The 22,363-nt window shown below is 66.7% G+C and overlaps 2 protein-coding genes across 2 annotated transcripts; one reads left to right on the forward strand and one right to left on the reverse strand.

Annotated features, from left to right (window-relative positions):
- The first annotated feature begins 1,040 nt into the window (after positions 1-1,040).
- PKP3 (plakophilin 3) lies at positions 1,041-11,186 on the forward strand. Its single transcript, XM_072864952.1, has 14 exons — positions 1,041-1,082; positions 4,173-4,359; positions 5,374-5,450; positions 5,653-6,377; positions 6,786-6,909; positions 7,059-7,263; positions 7,512-7,686; positions 7,964-8,081; positions 8,379-8,546; positions 8,917-9,102; positions 9,390-9,543; positions 9,991-10,183; positions 10,668-10,755; positions 11,151-11,186. The coding sequence occupies exons 1-14, from the start codon at positions 1,041-1,043 to the stop codon at positions 11,184-11,186; spliced, it is 2,478 nt and encodes an 825-aa protein (XP_072721053.1).
- A 1,969-nt stretch (positions 11,187-13,155) lies between these two features.
- On the reverse strand, positions 13,156-16,086 carry SIGIRR (single Ig and TIR domain containing). The gene is made up of 9 exons (XM_072865651.1): positions 15,962-16,086; positions 15,476-15,662; positions 15,249-15,379; positions 14,913-15,053; positions 14,641-14,784; positions 14,461-14,563; positions 14,231-14,381; positions 13,503-13,683; positions 13,156-13,358 (listed from the first exon to the last, which is right to left on the reverse strand). The coding sequence occupies exons 1-9, from the start codon at positions 15,966-15,968 to the stop codon at positions 13,156-13,158; spliced, it is 1,248 nt and encodes a 415-aa protein (XP_072721752.1). The 5' UTR covers positions 15,969-16,086.
- Positions 16,087-22,363: the final 6,277 nt, after the last annotated feature.

The following is a 22,363-nucleotide window of genomic DNA, read 5'->3' on the forward strand; positions in this document are numbered from 1 at the left end:
GTGACAGCGGGGTGCAGGCAGGTCCCCGCTTTTAGAGGAGCAACCCCAATGCTGGGGCGAGGCGTCGGCCGGGCAGCTCGCCCTGTCCCGGGGGGATGCTGGCAAAGGCGTTGCGGCCTGTTGGGGACTGCGGAGGCAAACGCTAGCCCGGAGCGGCCTCGCTATAGGGCTGCCCTGGCCGCGGGGCTGAGCGAGGGGTCGGTGGAGGGCGAGGGGGAGCACGGGATCCCGCCCGACACATCTGGGCTGAGAACGGGCCAAGCGTGACAGCAGTGGCCGGGTGGAGGGTCCTGGGCAGCCTCCTGCCCTACGCTGGGCTTTGCCAGGGGGTCACCGCTCGGCAGCCCCCCGCGAGCGCTGGGTGCAGCGCGGAGCCCGGGCTGTGGTGCCCGTGGAAGCGATGGCCCCCAAACTGGTTTGGCCCGTTTCAAACACTCCCTCTTCGCTTATCTGGCTTCAAAGGGCTCCTGCTCCATCCCACACATGCAAACGCGCTCCCTGTGAATCCCCAGGGCCCGGGGGAGCCCCCCGCACCCCAAACACCATGCTCCCTCCCCGCTCTGCCTCCCCTCCATCTTCTCCTTTTGGCAGCCCCAAAACCATCCCTGTTGCACCCGTGGGTGCCCCGGGCTGGGGGGCTCAAGGGGATGCGGTGGCAAGGACCTGTTGGACCACGGCCATGGTGGTGGGGACCGACGGCGATTTTCTGGAGCATCGCGAAGGCAGCTGAGACGTGGCTCCGCCGCCCGGGATGGGGCAGCCGGGACCCCCGGGCACCCCACCGGCATCGCGGCCGTGCCGAGGCTCTTTGTGGAGCCGCCACAAGCCCCAAAAGCGCAAACTTGGCTGCGAAGCGAGCGGGTTTCGAGCGCACATGCAAAACAACGGTGAAGAGACTGGTTGGGTAAGCTCCCGGGGCGGGCCCACGCTGCGGCCCCACGCCCCCCACACCGGCCCCGCCGCAGACGGCATCACCCACCCCGTGCCGGGGCACCCGGCACCCGCGTAGCACCCAGGGGTGCACCCGCCGGCCCAGGAGGATGCTGCAGGGCAACAGCCCTCCGGGGCCACCACCCAACAAGGTACGTGCCGGCTGGTCCCGCACCCATCGGGGTGGCTGTCCCCATCGTGGGTCCCCGGGGAAAGCCAGTGGCACCCGCCCTGCCACCCGTCCCCATGCAGCGGGTGGCAAGGGACAGTGCAGATGACAGACCCGGCAGCTGCCTGCTCCTGGCCAGCCTTGGCCAAGAGGCTTTTTGTTCTCCTCCTCTCGTGCCTCAGTTTCCCCGGCGCGGCTCTTGGCACACGTGCGCTGTGGCCAGGCTGCGTGGTGCCGCGTCGGCCACTCCCTGCTTGAGACGCCGATGGCACCGGCAGCCACAGGCTCCCCTGGGGACCCAGATTTGGGGACAGGTGCTCAGTGGTGCTCGGGGGGTGGGAGAAGACAGCGCGCACCCAGGAGCTGGGGTCTCCCTGGGGACGTGGCTCTGTCACCCCACGGAGGAAGGGATATGGGTGCCAGCGACCGCTTTAGGGACCCCCAGACCGAGTTTATTTAACCCCACGTCACCCTGACCGTGGCCGGATCCCCTCGGCAATCCCCCCATTTTGCTCCAAATGTGGGGGGTTTTTCTGCCGATTTGCTGCTTTTTAAGCATCCCGGTGCATCCCCGCTCCCATCCGACCCTTTCCCCGACTAACGAGCCACTTGAGGCCAGCGCTGCTGGTTTTGGCTTCCAACCTACCTCAACCCCCCCCAACCCCCCCCCGAGACCCCTCCATTTCCATCTTTAAGCTGCAGGGCAGTGTCAGACCGGGGGGACGGGGGCTTGGGAGGGAGGCAGAGCCGGGGGGAACAACGGGGCTGCCAGCGGGCCTGGAGCCACGGCCATGCTGGGGAGGACGAAGGGGCTCCCGGGGCCGTCCCCCAGCCCCTCGGTGCCTGGCACGGGGCCGGCGGGCAAGCGTCGGCTCGCCCAGGGAGCGAAGCGCCTTCCCCACCTCCTCCCGGGGGGAACCCGTGATTCATCCGGGCTGGGAGGGTTGGGAGCGCCCCGCTGAGCTCTGCCAAACTCAGCACACCCGCCGACGCTCCCTGCGTGGGTGGTGCTGAGGTGGGAGAACGGGGGGGGGGCCCTTGGGGTTATTCCTGGGTGCTGTACCCCAAAAGGGCCAGGTGCGACCCCGAAGCAAAGGGGGGGCTCCCAGGAAACCCATGAAGTCCCCGGACCCCCCAAGAGCTGGGGAGGTGGCTCCTCCCCCGCATCGGTCCCCGGGCACAACGCAGTGGTGGCACCGGGGTTTGCAGCCCACTGGGGTTTGGGGAGGCCGTCAAAGTAGGGACCGTCACCCCAAAACACTCGCCCACAGCTCTCGCCACCCCGCCCCAGCATCAGCCGCTGCTCCTGCTGATGGCGGCACATTCCGCAGGGAGAGCTGCCCTTTTCACCCTCCTAACGAAGCACAAGACGTCCTGGCGTTGTCATCTCTGGGTGTCGTAAGCCCCAGCCAGCTCACCAGCCGGCAGAGCCCGTAACGCTTCTGCCAGGCGGGTTCAGAGCGGTGACGCCGAGCGCCGAGCCGCGGCTCGCTACAGAGCCGAGGACGCGTCGCCACGCTCGCCTTCAAACGGCCAAAGCCAGCGCCGGCTTCTCTGGTTGATGTGCTGTGCCAGAGCCGACGGGCAAAATGCCCCGCGCCCACAAGCAGGGGCAGAGCCTGAGTACCTGGGCGTGGCTGAGAACGGGCACAAATCGGTTCAGGAGTGAGCGGCTCAGTTAGCGAGCCAGGGGCCGAGGGAGAGTGGTGTGAAACAACACCATGGGGATTTCGGGAGCAGTTCCTGAGCAGAGCGGGCTGGGGGGTACATGGCGTCCCCCACCCCGGCCGTGCCGAGGTCGGCCAGGGCGGCTCGGCAGATGAGGCGAGCCTAATTACAACCTGTGCAGTGGCAGCAGCTGAGTCACCCTGCACTCATTACCACCGGGCCTGCTGGTGCTGAGCCGCCCTTTTTTTTTTTTATTATTATTGTTGTTTTTTAATTCCCCAGCTGATTTGAAAAGCAAAGCAGGGAGGGCCTGGCCAGTAATTACTGCCAATTAGCCCCTGCTGCGGCCCTTCGGCGAGCCGGCCCCCCGCCCCAGAGAGGTTTTGGTGGGCAGCCCGAGGGCCAGCGGTGGGGCTGCCCGGGGGTCTGAGGCTCTCCTGGGAGGCAATGTGGGGGTCTGGGGCTCACCCGAGGGACAATGCGGGGGTCTGGGACTTGCTGATGGGGCCATGTGGGGGTCCAAGGCTGGCAGGGGAGCTTGCCCAGGGCTCGTTGGACTGACAATATGGGGGTCTGGGGCTCACTGGCAGGGCCATGTGGGTCTCTGGGGGTCAAGAGGAGGCTGCTCGGGTCCGGGGATCTCCTTGGGAGGCCATGTGGGGGTCTGGGGCTCACTGGTGGGGTCATGAAGGGGTCCAGGGCTCTCCAGAGCGGCCATGTGGAGGTCTGGGGCTCACTGGCAGGGCCGTGCAGGGGTCCAGGGCTCTCCAGAGCGGCCATGTGGAGGTCTGGGGCTCGCTAGCGGGGCTGTGCAGGGGTCTGGGGCTCTCCAGAGTGGCCATGTGGAGGTCTGGGGCTTGCTGGTGGGGCCATCAAGGCATCTGGGGCTCTCCAGAGCGGCCATGTGGGGGTCTGGGGCTCGCTGGCGGGGCTGTGCAGGGCTCCAGGGCTCTCCAGAGCGGCCATGTGGGGGTCTGGGGCTCTCCAGAGCGGCCATGTGGGGGTCCGGGGCTCTCCAGAGCGGCCACGTGGGGCTCTGGGGCCCGCCGGCGGGGCTGCCCAGGAGCCAGGGGTCAACGGGGAGGCGGCCCGGGGAGGACCCGGCTCTCCCCGCTGGGCCGCAGGCACGACCGCCGCGGCCCCCCAGGGCCGCCCGCCTCCCGCCGGGCCTCGTCCCCACGAGGCCGCCCCTGGCTGCCTCCGCCCGCGGCGGGGCCGGGCGCGGGCCCCGCCGCGGCCCCTCCTGCCCGGGGCGCGGCGGGGCGGGCCGGGCCGGGCCGGGCGCCTCCTACGGCCCGGGGAGCCGCCAGTGCCGCGCTCACCTGCGCAGGGCGGCCTCGCCCGCCTCAGCCTGCCCGCCGCCGCCATGCAGGAGACTAACACCTTCTTGCTGTCGGCCCTGCAGCCCCAGGCCGGTGTCTGCTCGCTGGCCTTGCCCTCGGACCGGCAGCTGGACGGCAGGAGCCGGGAGGCGGCCGAGGCCCAGCGGCTGCGCAGCGCCCGCGTCCAGGAGCAGGTCCGCATCCGCATGATGCTGAGGGGGCAGGCGGCCGCCCGCCCCGAGGCCCCCGACCACGCCGACGGCGGCAGAGGTGGGAGAACCCCCGAGCAGACGCGTCGAGGCGGGCGGCGGGAGCCCCGCGGCCGGCCCCGGGCTTTGGCCGGCGGCCCGCCGCGGGGCTGGGGGCTTGCCCCCCGCCCGGCCGAGCCCCCCGAGCCCCCCCTCCGGCACCGGGGACGGGGGCGGCCCGGCCCCAGCGTGGGCTCGTCTCGCCCCGCTCGGGGGCCGTGCCTCAGTTTCCCCACCTGCCCCCTGGGGGGGATTCGCACGGGGGGGGGGTGTCCCCACACCCCGCTCCGGGCCGGGGGGGGGGGAGGGGGGAAGGATTTTCGCGCCCTGGCAGAGCCCTCCCCGGCCCCCCCAGCCTCTGAGCGGCGTCGCTGGCCGGGCTCCAAGCTTCTCCATTTAACGCCTGCGCTCGCAGCTTCCGCCCTGCCGCTTCGCCCGGCACCGGCCGGGGGTGTCACCGAGCCCCCCCGATCCAAGGTGCTGGGGGACCTCCGTGGTGGGGAGAGACCCCCCCCTCGGCACCCCGAGGGCCGCCCCGGGCGCGGGCGTGAGTCACGCTCCCGTCACCGCCGGGGCTGGCCGCGTCCTCCCCGTCCCCGCCGGTGGCCCCGGGGTGCTGGCAAGGTGGGAGGGGTGCAGCGGGGCAGCCGGGTCCCTGCCGGGCTCCCGTCCCCAGGGCGGCAGAGCCGGGACTGGCTTTGGGGGGAGGCCTGGGCTGCCGATCTGGCTACGGCAGAGGGGTCGGGCTGAGCCATTGCAGCCCCACCAAGGTGGCAATTACTCCCCTCGCTGTCGGGGCACGATGAGAGGCGGGGAGGCCGCTGCTCGGCACTGCCGCCGCCTCTCCTGCTCCCTGTCGCCGGCAGACAGGCCAAGGCAGCGTCCTCCCGCTCCCTCGTCCCCCTCGGCGCCACCGGCACGGCCGCGGCTCCTGAAGTGGGTCCCCCCGGGATGAGCTGGGGGGCATCTTTGGTCCCCAGGACCACCCCTCTGGCCCCCCGGTGCTCACGTTGACCGCTCCGTCTCCGTCCCGCAGGTGGTCAGTACGGCACGACCCTGCGCTCCTCCTTCAGTTCCCGCTCCCAGAGCAATGGCTTGGACCCTAAAGCCTCCGTACGTACTGGGTGGGCTCATCCCCCGCCCTGCGCCGGCGCCCGTCACCGTGGCAGCTGGGGATGCCGGCAGAGACCCAGCTGCTGGCTGTAGCTTTGGTTGTGCTAAGGGAGGCTCTCGACTCTGCCCTTTCCTCTCCCCATGGAGGGGACGGAGGGACGGGCTCGCGGGCACACCCTAACCCCACGCTTTCCCCCTGCAGCTGTATCAGCCGCTGGCCAAGGATTTCGGCACACTGAAGGGCAGCGGCTGGTCCTCGCGCTCGGCGGTGGACCTCACCCCGCACAAGCGGATGGCGACCGTCGGCAACGGGGGCCTGGCGAAGGGCCGGGGCTACGGCACCGTCTACGCCGTGTCACAGGCCACCAACACCTCACCGCGGCCCAGCTCCTTCCACGAGCGCAACTACCGGTCCCGGCAGAACTTCGACACCCTCTCACTGCGCTCCCTGCGGCTGGCCGACGGGCCGCTCCAGCCTACTGCCATCGCGGATGACCGCTACAGCGTCGTCTCGGAGCAGGCGGACCCCGTGGGTCACCGTTCCTTCTACAAAAGCCAAGGCAATGGCGGCTTCGCCCGCTCCTACACCTTCGAGAGGCAGATAAGCGCCGGCTCCACCGCCAAGCCCGCCTCCGACTGGCTGGAGGGTGGCGAGGTAACCCAGAGCCGCACCATCCGGGCGCCCGCCATGCGCACGCTCCAGCGCTTCCAGAGCAACAACCGGTCGCGGCTCAGCACCGGCTCCTTCGGCAGCATCCAGGCGGCCTCGCAGGCGGGCATCGGAAGCTCGTACATGGGGATGGTGGAGCACAGCTCCCGCGCGCCCTCCGTGCGCAGCCTGGCCGAGTCCAGCCACCACCTCCAGGACCAGCGTGCCATGGAGATGTACAACGGGCACAGCACGCTGCTCAGCCACCAGTCGGGGGGGTGAGTGCCAACGGGGCTCGTCTGGCACTGGTTTAGTCCTTGTCCCCACCTTAGTCACTTGGCTGGTTGAGGGCAAAACCCTCCATCTCTTGCCTGGCGTTACTTTGCTGCAAGGGAGGGGCGAGACGGTGGCACAACTTGGCCCCGTAGTGATGGTCCACGGCGTGGGTTGACCTCCAAGTGCGTCCTGCGCGTGGCCTTAGCTCCTCTCAGGGACACGTCCTGAGACGTGAGGGTAGGAAGATGCTCCTTCAGCTGGGTCTGGAGTCCCGTGCCCTAAGAGCGTGGTGGGGAGGGAGAGGAGTTGACGCGTCTCCTCCAAGATGCGGGACGTGGTGGGGTGCAGAGGTGGAGGACCCCCGTGAGGTGCTCTGCTCAGGCTCTTCCTCACCTGCCTGTGGCTTCCAGGTTTGACGACATCGACCTGCCCTCCGCAGTGAAATACCTGATAGCCAGTGACCCCAACCTGCAGGTTCTGGGCGCTGCCTACCTCCAGCACAAATGCTACAGCGACAGCAACGCCAAGAAGCAGGTGAGCAGCCAGGAGCCGAAAGGGAAGGGCTGTCCCCAGCCCCTCTGCCACGGTGGGGCACCCCAGGGCGGGCGGGGGAGATAGAGGGAGCCCCAGCCGAACAGGAGAGCGGCTGGGCGTCTCAACCCGGCCGGGCTCTCCCCTCCCAGGCCCGCAGCCTCCAGGCCATGCCCAAGCTGGTGAAGCTGTTCAACAGCCCCAACCAGGAGGTGCAGCGCCATGCCACAGGCGCCATGCGCAACCTCATCTACGACAACGCCGAGAACAAGTTGGCGCTGGTGGAGGAGAACGGCATCTACGAGCTCATGCGGACGCTGCGGGAGCCCGATGACGAGCTCCGCAAGAACGTCACAGGTTGGAGATGATGGCAGGGGCGGGCAGGGGTCCTCCTCCCCTGGGGGTGGCACGTCGTGCCCCCACCCCATGAGTAAAGCTGGGGTGACGCTTCGTGGGGATGACCGTGACCTCTTTGCATCATTGTTGCCCGCCCTGTCCCGTGGCCGCTCCTGGCTGCGGGGGGTCGGCGTGAGCCCCCTGGGGAGCGAGTCGGGGTGGACGTGCTCTCCAGCCATTCCCAGGACTGAGGATCCCCCTCCGCGCAGGGATCCTGTGGAATCTCTCCTCTAGTGACAACCTGAAGGATCGCCTGGCCCGGGACACGTTGGAGCAGCTCACGGACCTGGTCCTGGTCCCCCTCTCCGGGCTGGGGGGCTCGGGTGTCATCCAGCAGAACCCCTCGGAGGCAGAGATCTTCTACAACTCCACGGGCTTCCTCAGGTACCTGCTCTGGGCCGGCTCCGATCCTCCCACTGGGGGTGAAGTTCTGGGTGGAGGAAGAGACGCCATCTGTGCGGCATACATTGGGAGCAAGGCATACTCTGGGGCTCATTTCTGGGGTCCCCATCCCTTGCAGCACTTGTGCATCAAGGCGAAGCCTGGTCAGCCCCATGGGCGAGGTGTTAGCTGCCCTCCCCGCGGCGGTGCCCAGTGGCAGGAGGGGGGTGGCCGTGGGGAAGCCCCTTCTCGCCGTGACGGACCCACGTTCCCCGTGCAGGAATCTCAGCTCTGCCAGCCAGCAGACTCGGCAGAAGATGCGCGAGTGCCATGGGCTGGTGGACTCTGTGATCCACTACGTGAACAGCTCCCTGGAAGTGGGCAAGTCAGAGGACAAGGTGAGCCCCAGGAGCTGGGTGCTGGGAGGGTTTGGGTGCCCTCAGACGGGGTGCCGCTCCCTCCCTCCCGGCGGCTGCCGGGCCATTGTGGTGCAAAGGCACGTCTTGATGTGATGGTGGGAAAACCAATCTGGCTCCGTCCGGGCTTACTGGGCACAGTGGGGCACCGCTGGTGTCATTGGGGTGACTCTGGCCACGGAGCCCCATGGGATCACGCCCCGGGGGACGTGTCAGCTGGAGATGCCCCGGCAGGCGGCACAAGGACTGACACCCTCATGTCCCATCTCCCCCGCCCAGAGCGTGGAGAACGCCGTCTGCGTCCTGCGCAACCTCTCCTATCGCCTGTACGACGAAATGCCCCCGTCCTCCCTCCAGCGCCTGGAGGGCCACAGGAGGAACAACAGCAGCGTGGTGACGGGGGAGCTGGTGGGCTGCTTCAGCCCTCAGAGCAAGAAAGCCCGAGAGGTCAGCGGCTGGGAAGTGGCGGGCACCGTGATGGCCCTGTCACCTGGGGCGGGGTTGGCACTGGGAAGCAGCTGGCGGTGGAGATGACGCTGGGGCGGAGGTGGACGCTGGCCTCGGCTGATGGGTGGGACACGCGGGTGAGCTCAGCAGAGGGTGAATCAGGTGCGTGGGGTGAACTAGGGTGCCGAACCCCCGCTTTGCCGTGCCACGGGGCGTGACGCAGCCGGGGCGACCTGCTGGGTCACTGCCAGCCTGCAGCTGCCCAGCGGTTGAGGCCAGGCACGTGGGGAAAAGGGGACACCAGCAGCGAGGGACGCTGCAGAGGAGGGGACGACCCCTGCGAGTCTAACTGCTGCCCCCCTCCCCGCAGCACTACCTGAATGCGGACATCGTCACCTTCACGGAGGTCTCCAAGGACCCCAAGGGCATGGAGTGGCTCTGGAACCCGCAGATCGTGGGCATCTACAACCGGCTGCTGCAGCGCTGCGAGCTCAACAAGCACACGACGGAGGCGGCCTCGGGCGCCCTGCAGAACATCACTGCCGGGGACCGCAGGGTGAGGGCACGGGAGGGGAGTGTCCCCTGGGGCTTGCCCCGTCTTGCCTGGTTGTCCCCGCCGCTTGCCCGGTCACAGCTGTGCCCGGGGAGGGGGTGCCCCTCCCTGCGGGTCGGTACCAGCCTTTCCTGGGTGGGGGACGTGGCCGTCGCGCTGCTCGGCACCTGGGCACGGGTCACCCTGACCCGGCCCTTTGAGCAAGAGGAGGAGGAGGAAGATGGGGTGGGAGGAGGCGGCAGCCGGTGGGTCCCTGGCGGGCGTCTCCAAGCGGGTGTTTGCCCCGGCAGTGGGCGGGCGTGCTGAGCCGGCTGGCCCTGGAGCAGGAGCGCATCCTGAACCCCGTGCTGGACCGCATCCGCACCGCTGACCACCACCAGCTGCGCTCCCTGACGGGGCTCATCCGCAACCTGTCCCGCCACGCCCGCAACAAGGACGAGATGTGTGAGTGCCGGGGAGGGACGGGCAGGGCCGGGGGCTGCGGGGAGGAGCCCGACGGACGCTCTGCACCCTTTTCCTCCTCGGTCTGGTCTCCAGTTACCTCCAGCCATGTCTCGGCGCCTTCCTGCCCGCTGCCTCCCTGCTCACGGCTGAGTGCGCAGCGGCTGGTCCCTCCCCAGTAACTGAACGCCCCCCACACGTTCTGCTCTGCCTCCGACCCCGCCATCTCACTTGGTCCATCTCCCATCCCCCGGCTCCTCTCCCAGGTGCCAGGGAGTCTCAGCAGAGACTCCAGAGAGCAAAGGGCTTGAAGATGTCCCTGGTGCTGCCCTGCAGGTCCTTGGCTGGACCCTCTGTCCCCTCATTGTCCCCAGGAGGTTGCAGGGTTCGTCCCCCGGCGTGTCCCTTGGGTCTGGCCACCGGCCCTGACGTGATGCCTTTGCCCACCAGCGACCAAGGTGGTCAGCCACTTGATCGAGAAGCTGCCGGGGAGCATCGGGGACAAGGCGCCGCCCGCCGACGTCATCGTGAACATCATCGCGGTGCTCAACAACCTGGTGGTGGAGAGCCCCATGGCCGCCCGTGACATCGTTTACTTTGATGGCCTCAGGAAGCTCTTCTACATCAAGAAGAGAAGGGACAGGTGGGAGCTCCCTGTCCCCTCTGCTGTCCCAGCTCGGACCTGGGGTCCAGTCCTGCTCTCCCCTTCCTCCCCTGGTCCAGCGAGGGGGAAGAGGGTCACAACCAGTCTCCCTTCCCAAGGCTTGGTGTTGGGAGTCCCCACACCAGCTCAGGGTGGCCTCATGGTCACCTTCCAGCCCTTTGCCACCTCCTCAGGACACCCCACCACAGGGTTGCCCATAGCTGCAGCCACCTTCTTCCTATCTGGGTGCTTCTCACCGCTCCTTGGTGAGGCGCTTGCCACCCTGCCCGTTTGCCACCCTGCCACAGAAGCGCTTGCCACCCTGCCCGTTGCGGTGGTCTCCAGCCTTTAGTCTTCTGCCTCTTCCCACCGGCACGAAGTCCTCAGCCCCTGCGGGCCCTGCTGGGGTGGTATCCTTGGGCTGATGGGCACCGTCCCGTGGTCAGCGGTACCCAAAGCTCATTGCATCCTGTCCCTGTCCCAGCTCGGACAACGAGAAGTCCTCCAGAGCAGCAGCCAGCCTCCTGGGCAACATGTGGCAATACACCAAGCTCCACCGGGACTTCAAGATGGTATGTACCACCCTCTGGTGCCTCCTCCAGCCGGTGGGATCCTGGGGTGGGTCCCGAGGGTGGATCCCCAGGGAGCCAAGGCCAGGGGCTTCACCCTGGAAAGCCACACCACCCAAATGCTTCCAGGCATAGGATGGGCCCCAACTCCCTGCCTCCCCCTCCCGAAGGGGTGGGGATGTCCCCAGAGCATCGTCCCTGTGGTGGCACCTGCACCAGTGGGGTGGGGACAGCCACGTGCCCGACGTGGGGACAGCACGGCCCTGTCAGTGCCAGAGCGGAGCGGGTTTGCGTTCGCGTTCCCACCGTCCAGCGGAGCTCGGGCAGGGGTGTCCTCGGGCAGGAAAGGTGACAGCGCTGGCGTCCCCCCGTGTGACGGGTGGCCTGCCTCCTTGCAGAAGGGGTACCGGAAGGAGGACTTCCTCAGCCTGTGAGGACAACCCCTGGGAGCCGGACTGCCCAGCCCTGACTCTCCCCGCCGGGACGCTCCTTGCTGCCGGCCGTGCCCCGGGGAGGCTGCTTGCCGCCGGACCCCCGCTCCGTAGCGTAGTGCCTGCCGCGTCCCTTGCGCCTCCCCCCTCCACCAGGTCCCCCTTCCCCGGGGGACGCCTGTCCTCTCTCCTGCCGCAGCCTTAAACCCAGCGACTGCTTGTGTCTCTGCTGCGGGGCCCTGCTGGGACCCCAGCTGGTTGGGGACGGCCCTATGGCACCCGAGGGTCCTCAGCCCCTGGGACCCTGCCCGCTCCCGGGGAGCCGGCTGCAAAGCTCAGCTCGTCTCGTGGCTCAGTGGAGGGGCAGGAGCTGCCGGGCTTTGGGGGGGCTCCCGCAAAGCAGCGCTGGTGGGGAGAGGGGCTTCGGGGGCTCCCATCCCAGCTCTCCGCATCGCAGCGCACCAGGGGCCGGGAGGGTGCCGGTGCTGCCGTGCTGGTGCGGGGCGCGCCGCGGGTTGCACGTGCTCTGCCCTGGCTGGGTGGGGACGGGGCTTTGCGTAGCTCGGGGGGTTTGTGGGAGGTCTGAGGTGGCTTCCCAAATTTTTATGGGGTTGGCACCGTGGCCGTAAGGAGCTGGGAAGTGGCATCGGCGACGCGGTGCTGAGTCCCCGCTTTGCCGGGGATGTGGGGGGGTGCGATTGAGGCTGCCCGTGCCCTCGCTGCGAGAAGCTGGGGCATCTCCGAGCCACCCCGTCCCCATCCGTACGCCCCACGGGGACCGTCCCTGTGCAGGCAGAGCCACCGCTGCTGCTCCGTGCCGGCTGCTCTGCTCAGGGCTGGGCCTGGCCGGTGCTGCATAAGCAGGATTCGGGCAGGGCCAGCCAGCTTGTGTTTGCTGGGTGGCGTCTCCCGTGGGGCGGGGAGATGCCCCCGGTGCCCGGCACAGCTGGCGCAGGTGGGGCAGGGGGTCCAAAGCTCTCCCTGCTGCGGCAGCGGCCGGGCCGGGGCGCGTGGGTGGGCTGCGGGGTGGCTTCGGTCTGCCGGCGGGTTTGGGGCTGGGTGGGGAGACCCCGTGCTTGGGGGGCATTGCGTGCCCCGTTCGGGAAATGAGGTAGAGTAGGTACAGGGGGTGGGAGGGCAGGGGAGACCGGGCGGCGCTGCCAGGAGGGTCCGCGTCCAGGGCTGGTGTGGCCCCCCCGGCGTGCCGGGACCCGGCGCAGTCCAGGCTGGGGTGTCGCGGTGCGTTTGTCTCCCCAGCTTTCTGTGCACAAAATCCCCGAGCCCTGAAATAAAAGCCTTGAACGACGCCCGCTTGCCCCGGTGCTCGGCCCGCTGTGGGAGGGGAGGAGAGCGGCCCGCGGACGCCGGCGTGCGGGAGAGCTCACCCGGTGCTGCCGCCCCGCTCGCTGCGTCCGGGCGTCGCTCTGAGTCAGGGTGGCAGGGACGCCGGGGCGGGACGCAGCCCAGGGATGGGACGCAGCCCAGCGCTGCCTGCCCCGCTGCCCACGGCGGGGAGAGACCCGCCGGTGGCACCCGCGTCCCCGCAGATGGACGAGACAGCAGCATTTTATCGGAGCAGCAGCATTTTATTGCCACGGGGGTTTCTGCGGGAGAGAGGGTGCTGCGGCCACTCCTGTCGGGCATTTCCCAGCCACTGGGGCTGCGGCAAGTTGCTCTCGGAGAGCATCATCCATCCCGAGGCTTGTCCGCCGTGCAGGAAAAATGTCCCTGCCGCCCACGGCGAGGGAGGGGGGCCCAGCACCCAAGGGTGCCCAGGCACTACGGGCAGGGGTGTCCCTTGGTGGTGGTTTTCCACCACAGAGCGTGCTGCCAGAAGGAGCCAGCTCCTGTCTTTCCCACCGAGACCTTGGCTTTGGTCCCATCATAAAGCCCGGGCTCCGCTGGCCGTGATCTGGGTCTCTGCGGCCCCACGGGGAAGGGGGACGCCGCCTCTGCAGGCCCGCGGCCCCACTCAGATGTCGTCCTCCGTCACCAGGCAGTAGAAGTCCGTGCGGGCACCGTAGTTGCGTGATCCCAGGTCTGAGACGTCGAGCTCTTGTCTCTGGCCGTCCCTCAGCCGTGCGTCCTCCGTCGCGCCGGCGGCCGAAGCCGTGGGAGTGCTGAGGCCGCCGATGCGGGGAGGCGGGGGGCTTCTGAAAACGCACCCTCGGAGGCCTGGAAGGAGCGGGGAGATGGGCTTTAGGCGGTGGGGAAGGGGCTAAACCCAGCCTACCTGCCGTGGGAGGGTACAGCAAAGCCCAAAGGTGCCCTCCAGCGCACGTCTGTCCCCCCCCAAGAGAAGAAGCAGGGGACGAGGACCTGTGCCGAGGTCCCCATCGGGGTGGAGGTCTCCGCTGCTGTCCAGGTAGCTGCTGTGCAGGATCAGCATGGGGTCCTTGTCCTCCTGCAGCTGGGTCTGCGGGTCCCCCATGGTCCCCTGGAAGGACACCTTGCGGGGCAGGGCCAGGCACAGCTCCTTCCAGAAGTCCGATGACGGGGTCTGCGTGGGGCAGGGAGGAGATGAGCTGCGTAGGGACCACCGTGAAGCCGAGCCTGGCCCCACACGGGGCCGGGGAAGGCTCTGCGGGGCTCGGCTCGCTCTTCCTAGCGCTGGGAGCTCAGCCAAGGCGAGGGCCGTGCTGCCGGCATGGCAGCGTGCCCGCGCGCCGGTGGAAAAACCAGCCCGACCTGCTGAAACGCTCCCGAGGGCTCCGGCTCCCAGCCTGGCCCTGAAATGGCCGCAGCAGCCACGGGCCAAAGCTTCACTCCGGGAGCTGGGGCTTCACGCTGGCGCCTCGGCTGGGGGAGACCCCGGAGTGGCACGGGGCTCCTGATCGCACGAGTCTGGGGAGCGAGCACCCCGATCTGGGGCTGTTTCTGTTGTTTTTCTTTAAATTGCCTCTAGAAGACGAGTGCCCCAACCCGCTTTTTAGGAGCACTGAAGCACAGGGAGCAGCCCTGAGGCGTCACGGGGAGGCTGACACAAAACGGGGTGCTGGGGATGGAAATGGGGGTGCTGGCCGGACCGGGCCCTGCTCAGCCCTCACCATGGAGCCAGCTCGCCACACCAGCAAGGTCACCGCGCTCCGGTGCTGCTTCAGCAGGCTGATGGCGGGGTGGGTGATCTCCCGGTACTGGCTCTCGAAGACGATGAAGATGGGTTTCTTGGAAAGCTCCAGCAGCCTCCAGAGCCCTTCCCTGCGAGACAGGCGTGTGGCAGGAGGGCGAAGGACCTGCCGGCTCCTCTTCCCCGGGAGCAGGCAGGAGCCGCTCCTACCTGAAGCTGCTGTTGCACCAGTCTTGCTCCAGGTACGCGACAGAGAGGACCACGATAAGACGCCGGCACCGGCTCACGTTCATGATCAGGTCGGCCGACGGCTCTGCGGGCGAAGGGATTTCAAGCCCCCGGGTGCTGGCGTCGCCCCTCTGCCCGACCCCGCGTGGGTCCGGTGCCTACCTGAGTTGGGCAGGATGGTTTGCTCATCCAGGAAGAGCTTGTAGCCGTAGCGGTTCTCCAGCTGCGGCTTCACGATGAAGTGGACAAACTTTCGGTCATCCGGGGAGGTGGTGTGGGAGACGTAGGCGTCGTACAGCTTCCCGTCTGGGGAGAGCCGTGGGGAAAGGGGGGTGTGACCCTGGGGAGGGCTCTGCGTGTCGGCGAGGCCGTGGCCCGCGGGAGGCTTTTCCCAAGGAGGGGCACCACCTCGGTGCCCTTCTCCGGCAGCTCACCGTTGATTTCCAGTTCGCCGTAGCGGTTCCGGTACCAGAGGAGCACGCTCAGCCGGCATCGGACATAGAGCCCAGCCAGAAGCACCAGGAGCGCCAGGACCAGGAGGGCTGCCAGCACTGCGGGCACGTGCCCTGCCGCCTCTGCAAGGACAGGCAAGGGCACGGTGAGGGTGGCCGGCAGCCCCTGGCCCAGGTTTTCTGGGTTTGGCATAGGTTTGTGCCATGATACGCTGCCCTGGGAGAGGCAGCGATGAGCCCCGCGGGGCTGCCGCTCCTGCCCTATGCAAGCGCGTCCTCCTTGGAGGTGTCCCTTCTCTGTCCCTGGCGTGTCCCTACCCACTCGCCGCAGGGTGAAGGTGGCCGTGGCGTTGCTGACCCAGCAGGCAAACACCCCGAAGTCGGCATCGTGCGTGAGGTTGAGCTGCAGGACGCTGGCGAGGAGCTGCTCCGAGGCATTTTGGGCAAACCTGGGGGGAGATAGGGCCACCGTGGGCTGGGCTGCGTGGCCACCCACCCGGGCAGACAGACAGACGGCTGGACGTACCCCGAGGCGGGCTCCTTACCAGGCGGTGTTCTGGCTGCTCTCACTGCCCAGCCACTGCCCGTCTTTGGTCCAGGCGGGGACGGGCTCGCAGCGCTTGGCGGCCGCCCAGCGCACGGTGCAGTTCAGCGCTACCCGGCTCCCCAGTGCCAGCTCCAGCGTCTCGTTGGCGGCCGGGACGAGGATTTCGGGGGGCACGCTGCAAAGGTCTGGGGGCACAGTGGGAAGGGGGTTTCGGATGGGAAAGCTGATCCAGCTCCCGGCTGGGCGGGCAACTGTCGTAGCCATCCCGGCTTCCCCGGAAAAACAAGCTCTGCTGCGGGGGTCTGGCAGCGAGAGGCGCTTGCGGCTGTTTTGCAGCAGGCTGAGCCGGTTTTTGGGGCTGGGACGGACCCTCGCCCGCCCCATGAGACAAAGCCGGAGCAGCGAGCTGGACCCCCTGCCGTGCCCATGAGCGAGGGGTCCTTCCCAGCTGAAAACGGGTGAAAGTTTCCATTTTGCAGCCTACCTGCCATGGCATGCTCAGGCGATGTGCGGGGGAGCTGCCGGCATCACCAGCGGGCCACCCGTGACAGGAGGGCCCCCGCGGCACGGCGTCTTCCGGAGGGGAGCAAAGTCCGCCTGCCAGCGCCGCGGGGCAGCCTGGGCCTGGAACAGACCAGAAACGTCTCCGTGAACGCTGGCTGCTCCGGGCCGGGCTGGCGCAGGGAGCGCCCCGGCCGTCCCCCTCGCTCCCCACAGCGATTGGGGTCTGGGCGGGGGGCAGGTGCCGCTCTGGGGTAAAGCCAAAGCCATGTCCCGGCCACGGCTTGGTGACCCCTGCATTGCCTGCCCTCCCTGCACAGCGCCGGCTCACAGCCTGGCTTTCCCAACCGTGAATTTACGGGCAGGCGGTGATTAATGACCAACCGGGGGCTGCAGGATGTTAAAAACGTGGCTTTGGCTCAAACCAGAGGCCAGCGAGGGGAAACGAGCCACGGTCGTAGCTCAACTGCGGGACGTGCGACACCTCCCCGTGAAGCCACGGCGAGCTGCCCCCGTGGCTGTGTTTGGGGGTGCTCAGCGGGACCCCCTTCATGCTACCAACACCCCGTCTTGGCTGCAGTGCTGCTTCCAGCCTGACGTGCCCGTTGAAACTGCTAATTAAACAGTGGGGCGGTTTATTTATAGAAACGCAGGCTTCCTATCTCGTGAGCTCTCGTAGCGTTAAGCTGAGCCAAGCGGGTGCAGTGTTCCCCTCGCGTTAGAGGGCTCGGCGCGTTGCTAGAGGGGAGAGGCACGGCCGCACGACGTGCTGCGCGCGTGGGCAAGCGGGGAGCACGAGGATGCTGCGTGGGGAGCGGGGGGACTGGTCCCCAGCTGGCATCGTGCAATCGGCGGCAGTGCCGCTGCAATAGCCCCACGGGAAGAGGGGCCCAGGGAGGACACCGCGCGCCCCGCCGATAAATCGCAGCGGTGCAAAGGGGCACGGGGAACAAGGGGTGAAGCAGAGCCCGGCAGCAGGATTGGGCTCCTCCATCCCCCAACGCCCGCAGGGCCCCTGCCGCGGGCGGCGTGTCCGCTGGGGCCGATGTAGGAATAACAAGGACGGCACGTTGCCGGTGTTTCTGTGAGGCAGCGTGACCGTAAACACATGGAACGTGACTGCTGGGGGCCAGGAGGGATAAAAATCTCTCTCGGCTGCCTCTTTGCCCCAGAGCTTCATCGCTCTTGGTCACAAACGGGTTTCGGGTAGCAGCAGGGCTGCTGAGGCCGGGCTGGTCCCTAGAGAAACCGCATCTCTGCTGCTGGCGTGAAACTGGAAGGGGGGAGGCCTGCAGAGCTGCTCTGCCGTGAACAGCGGTGGAGGCACGTTGCTTCCCTTTGGCACAGCAGCCCTGGCGTCGGGCGTGGGGTGAAACTGTGGGTCAAGGTACGCGGGGACACGTACAACGTGTTCAGCTTGAGCAGCTGGAAAGCGATTTATACCCAAAGCATTAACTGGGTTTCTCTGCGGGCAGGGATGGAAGAGCAAGGGATGGAGATGAGCCAGCCCACCTGGCTTTCGCCCGGGGAAGGGGATGGGAGATGCTACGCCAGGGTGGTGTGGGGCTTTCTCTGCCTGGTGGGGATGCTCCGGCTCTGCTTGGTCCTGCCCGGATAGGTCACTCGTAAATCATTTACGAGCTCTGATGGTTGGAAATATGGAAGCCCCAACACGGTGCAGACTGGCCGGAGAGCTCAGGGAGGCCCTACACGCCTCCCCGGCCCCGTGGAGGGGCGCAGCCAGCCAGGGCCCCTTTGCTGCGGGGCATGAAATGGCGACGGATGCCCGAAGGGCAGCTGGTTGTCAGGGCTGCTGCCCGCGAGGGAGGGAGGAGCACAGGTTAACGGGCAGCAGCACGCTCCTATTTCCTACGTCTTGGGGGGGGGACACGCACCCCGGTTTTGTAGCGCTCCGGGCGCGGCAGAGGACCACGCGGCTGCCGTGCGGTGGTAGGCGATGGCTGGGCTGCAGCGTCGCCCCGGAGCACGGCCGCGGGGACGGCGAGGCGGGCAGGGAGGCACGGCGGCAGGGGAGCCGCAGAGCTGCCTGCGCAGGGGAGCGAGCGGGGCAGAGAGCGGAGGAGAGCAGCAGGGCTTGCGGGGAGAGGGCGAAACCCTGCTGACCCCGGCCAGGACGGCGTCGGCGCGGAAAGGGAAGCGGAGGAGAGCTGCATTTACCTTGGGAGCTTCCCCCGGTGCCCCGGCCGCAGGCTTCCTGCCAGTCGCCTCCCTTGTGCGCTGCTCAAGCCGACTGGACCTGCCGGATCAGTGCTTGTTTTTTCCCTTTTTTTTTTTTTTTAAATAATGTATTTATTTTTCCCCCTCCCCGGTTCAGCCCCTGCCCTTTGCCGGGCTCTCCCGCCGCCCCAATCGCTGGGCGCCAGGCCTGCAGGAGGGGTTGGCTGTCCCTCCCTCCCGCTGCTCCACCTCCATCTCCACCTGAACCTGTGGGGGAAAAAAAAATAAAATATCTCTGGCTTTAGAGGAGAGGAAAAAGAAAAAAAAAAAAAAGGAGGAAAAAAGGAGGGGGAAGGCAACCCACCCAGCCTGCTGGCCCAGCAGCCCCGGGCACATGCAGGCTGCACAAGGCTCCCAGGGCTGAGGAGGAAACCCCCTGGCTCTCCACGGCTGGAAAAGCCCACGGAGGTGTCGGGGCAAGAAGAAACCCGCACCCGGCACCCGCCGCCACCGGTAATACCAGCTCCCCGGGCCGCGGCGGCAGCCAGGGGCTTGTCCTGGCGTGTGCCTGGGGGCTTTGGGGGTGTGGGTTCGCTGCAGCGCCGTGGGGAGAGCCCGGGGCTGAATTTTGGGGCCACAGTTTGCTGAGCACTGGCAAACTCGATGCTCTCAGGCTTCATTAAGGTGAGTTACTGATGGAGGGAGGCGGGGGCCGTGCCTGTGTGTGTGTCGGGGTCTCCCGTCTGTTTCCTTCTCCTCCGCGATTTTAAAAGCCTCTTTGCAGGTTGAAACCGGTACCGCGGGGTGGCTCCTCCGGCTGGCGCTGGCCGTGGGCAACCGGGCCCAGCCGTGGCCGCTTGCGAACAGCAGGTGATTGCTCGTAATAATTCCCGAGGAGGCGATTAGAGCCCTCGCACGCCCCAGGCACGGGCTGCATCCATAGCGGTGGCAACGCCTGGCGCTGCAACCGGCCTCGGCCGGCAAAAGAGAAACGCCGACCTGACCTGCAGCCGCTGAGCAGCGAAAACATCGGCTAGCATGCACTTCGGGGCCAAAAAGGGAAGCAAAGGGGCTATTTTCCTCCTGCAAGGCCCCGGCTCGAGCAGCATTAGGGGCTCGGGGAGGTGTCGGGGCCCTGGCACCTTTGCTGGGTGTCAGTGGCGGCTCTCGCACCTCCCCGCTGAGGCTGCGGTGGGTGAACAGCCGGCCAGGAAGGGTTCCTTCGGCTTTCCACAATCCCCGACTTGGAAAAAAAAAATGGTTCTACCTTCCCCTTGGCAAAAAAAGGGAGCACAGAAATCCCCCCCTGCAGCCGGGGGTGCCGTAGGGCGAGGCGAGGCGCGGGGCTGAGCACAGCACCCTGCACAGCCGGCCTCCGTCTCCTCGCCCGGCCCGGCCCGGCCCGGCCCGGCGTGCCTTCGCCTGGAGTGGCTCATGTATTGGTGTTGGTGTTGGTGGTGGTGGTGGTGTTGGTGTTGGTGTTTGTTTTTAGCGAGCCCCTCCCGCAGCCCCGTCGAAGAGCCCGGGCCTGGGCTCCCGCTCTGCTCCCGCCCGCCCCCTAGGGCCGGCGCCCCGCTGTTTCCATGGCAACTGCCCGCCGCCGGGCCGGAAGCGGGGGGGGCGCCGCCCGCGCAGTGCACGCCGGGTACTGTAGTCCCGCCGCCGCCGGGCTCCCCCCGCGGCTGCGGCCGCGGCACTACCGCTCCCAGCATGCTCCGCGCGGCGCGAAGATGGCGGCGCTCCCCTCAGCGAGCTGCCGGTCCGGGCTGCCGGGGCCGTGCTGCCGGGCCGCCGCTCCTCCCGCGCCGGGGAGCTGCCGGGCTTCGCCCCGGTGTGGAAACGGGGGGCGCCGGGGGCTGAGCGACGCCGGGTCAGCGCGGCGCCGGGGCCTCCCCCGCCCCTGAGGGGAAAGCTTGGGGGCGAGGGGGACAAGCGCTGGCCAAGGGCGCTTGGGCTTGTGTAGAGCTGGTGCTCGTCCCGACAGGGCCTCTCGTCCCTGGGCGGAGCGTGCGTATGTATTTTTTTATATCTATACAAATACACGCACGGGTCACAGGTAGGTCTGTGGGCCCGTTCCCATGGAGAAACACCCTCCACCGCGAATCCTTATTGGTTATTGTATAAAATATTGGTGCTGTTGACCTGTTGGGAGGGGAAGGGATAGAGGGAACCCCGTTGGAGGGCTGGTGCTCTGGGAATGGCCCCGTGGTCCTGTGCCCTCCAGCGAGGCAGCCGTGTGCGCGTTCAGGTAGCAGCTATTTTAGCAGCTCTTTCAGGGAGGGCTTCTGTGTCGGCCATAATACTGCGGTCACTTTGATGCACGGGCTGCGAAAGCCAGCGTAAACCAGTTGGCTTTGTGGGATGCTAAAGGATCCTAAGGAACAAGCCCAGGTCCTGGGGATGGCAAGGGCGTGAGGAGGCTTCGTAGCAAACTGGGAGCTGATAAAACCTTTCTTGTCCATCAGCGTTATTCCTGTGGGTAACGAGGAGTGGAGGCGGTCTTGGTCGTAGTGGCAAAAGGACAAAACAAGCCGGAGGGCTCGTTTCAGTTCCCCGCGAGATAGTTAGTGGCTTTCCACGCTCTTGGGAGTGAAATTTTGAGGCCGGGTTACCTCTGGTGCCTTTCTCTGCAGTACTGACTCGGGCACGTCACCTCCGGGAGAGTCACCTGCTGTCTGCGGCTGGCCTCAGCCACGGGGCACAGCCCCTGCGGACCCACCACCTCCTGGAAGTGCCCCTGGGGGGACTGGGCCAGCGTTACGGGTTCGGCAGTGAAGCAGCCGTGGCCCTGCCCTGCGCTTCAACGGAGCTGTGTCCTGCCAGGCGGGCAGTGGCTGGGGTTGGCACACGTGGGGAGGGAGGTGGCTGTCCTTCAGCTCTGCATCTGAATCCCCTGTCAAAAGCCTCTTGGGCTGAGGCTGTCGCCTTCAGACCCTGCACCATGCCGGGGCTTGTGACCCTGTCCTGCCTGCTGCTGCACCCAGCCCGGGGTGAGCGCACGCTGCTGTGGCACGAATGGCTCCCTGCGAGCTAGCGGGTGAATGAAAATTACTGTGTCGTGAGCTCGCTAATGGCCAATTCTTGATGCATTTAACAGCTTGAAGCTAATTAAATTTAAGCTATTAGAGCTGCCAGGTGACTGTGTTCCAAGGCCATTGATACAATATGAAACCAGGGTTCCTTTTCAAGTCCCAGAAACGAGAATATTGCTACAGGATGAGGTCCCACCTAGTACCAGACCCTTAATCACAATCACTGCTCCTCTCCGAGGAGGCACAGCAGGCACTGGCTTTTTGCTCTTAAACCGGGGCCGAGGACTCTGTGGCTATCACAGCTGTTACACGCATGCACACACTTGTTCACGCTGTGGCACCCTTGTAGGTCCCGCGTTTCATTCAGTTTATCCCCACAATTCACCTCCAACACACCACCTATTGCCATTTTATAGAGGAGGGGATGAAAGGGTGGAGCTCAAAGTTGAATTTATAAACCAGTTAAAAGTTTCCAGTTCTTACAAAGAAAAAAGACTCTAAAGCTTTGAAACGCTCTAGTGGATTTGCTCTGGCGTTTACAAGGACCATAAGAAAGCTGGAAACTGAGCTGCGGTCACCTGTCCCGTGCTACTGCCTTCCTCATTAACTGAAATTAGGAAAAATTAAGAGAAAAGCTTTTTCCCCGTACGTTTGCAAACCCAGCTTGGCGAGGCTGCGTGGGCATGACGTAATGCGTGTGGGGAGTCTCACGGGGCATCAAAGGGCCATTTCTGCACTCGACGCCGAGTGAAGAGTCACATGTTTGAGGGCACGTTATCGTTCCTGGGCAGCGACGAACTAAGGCGTTGTTCCTTAAGCACAAATAACCCTGCCTCGAGTCAGTAAACGAATCGCTAAAGGTTAGATCTGCAGAGAGCAACGCTGAGAGGCTGCGAATGCGCACATATTAGAAAAGTCGCAGTGCTGGCTGTGACACCGGTCCAGCCGTGGGATGTAAGCCCTGCTCTCTGCTGCAGACAAACCGCGCTTCCGTCTGCAGTCGCAGGGAGACGGTGGCGGCCCCAGCCAGCACTGAGGGCTGTAAGGGGAGGCGGAGAAATACCAGGCCGGCGGGGCTGGGGTTTAGGCTAGCAGGTCGTGTTCTGGAGCAAGAGATAACCCTTGCTAGCCCTATCACTCAGGATTTTCTGTGTAGCTCAGTACTTCTGTTACCC

The sequence above is a fragment of the Ciconia boyciana genome, chromosome 6 (genome assembly GCF_034638445.1).
Source record: "Ciconia boyciana chromosome 6, ASM3463844v1, whole genome shotgun sequence".
NCBI classification, from domain to species: Eukaryota; Metazoa; Chordata; class Aves; order Ciconiiformes; family Ciconiidae; genus Ciconia; species Ciconia boyciana.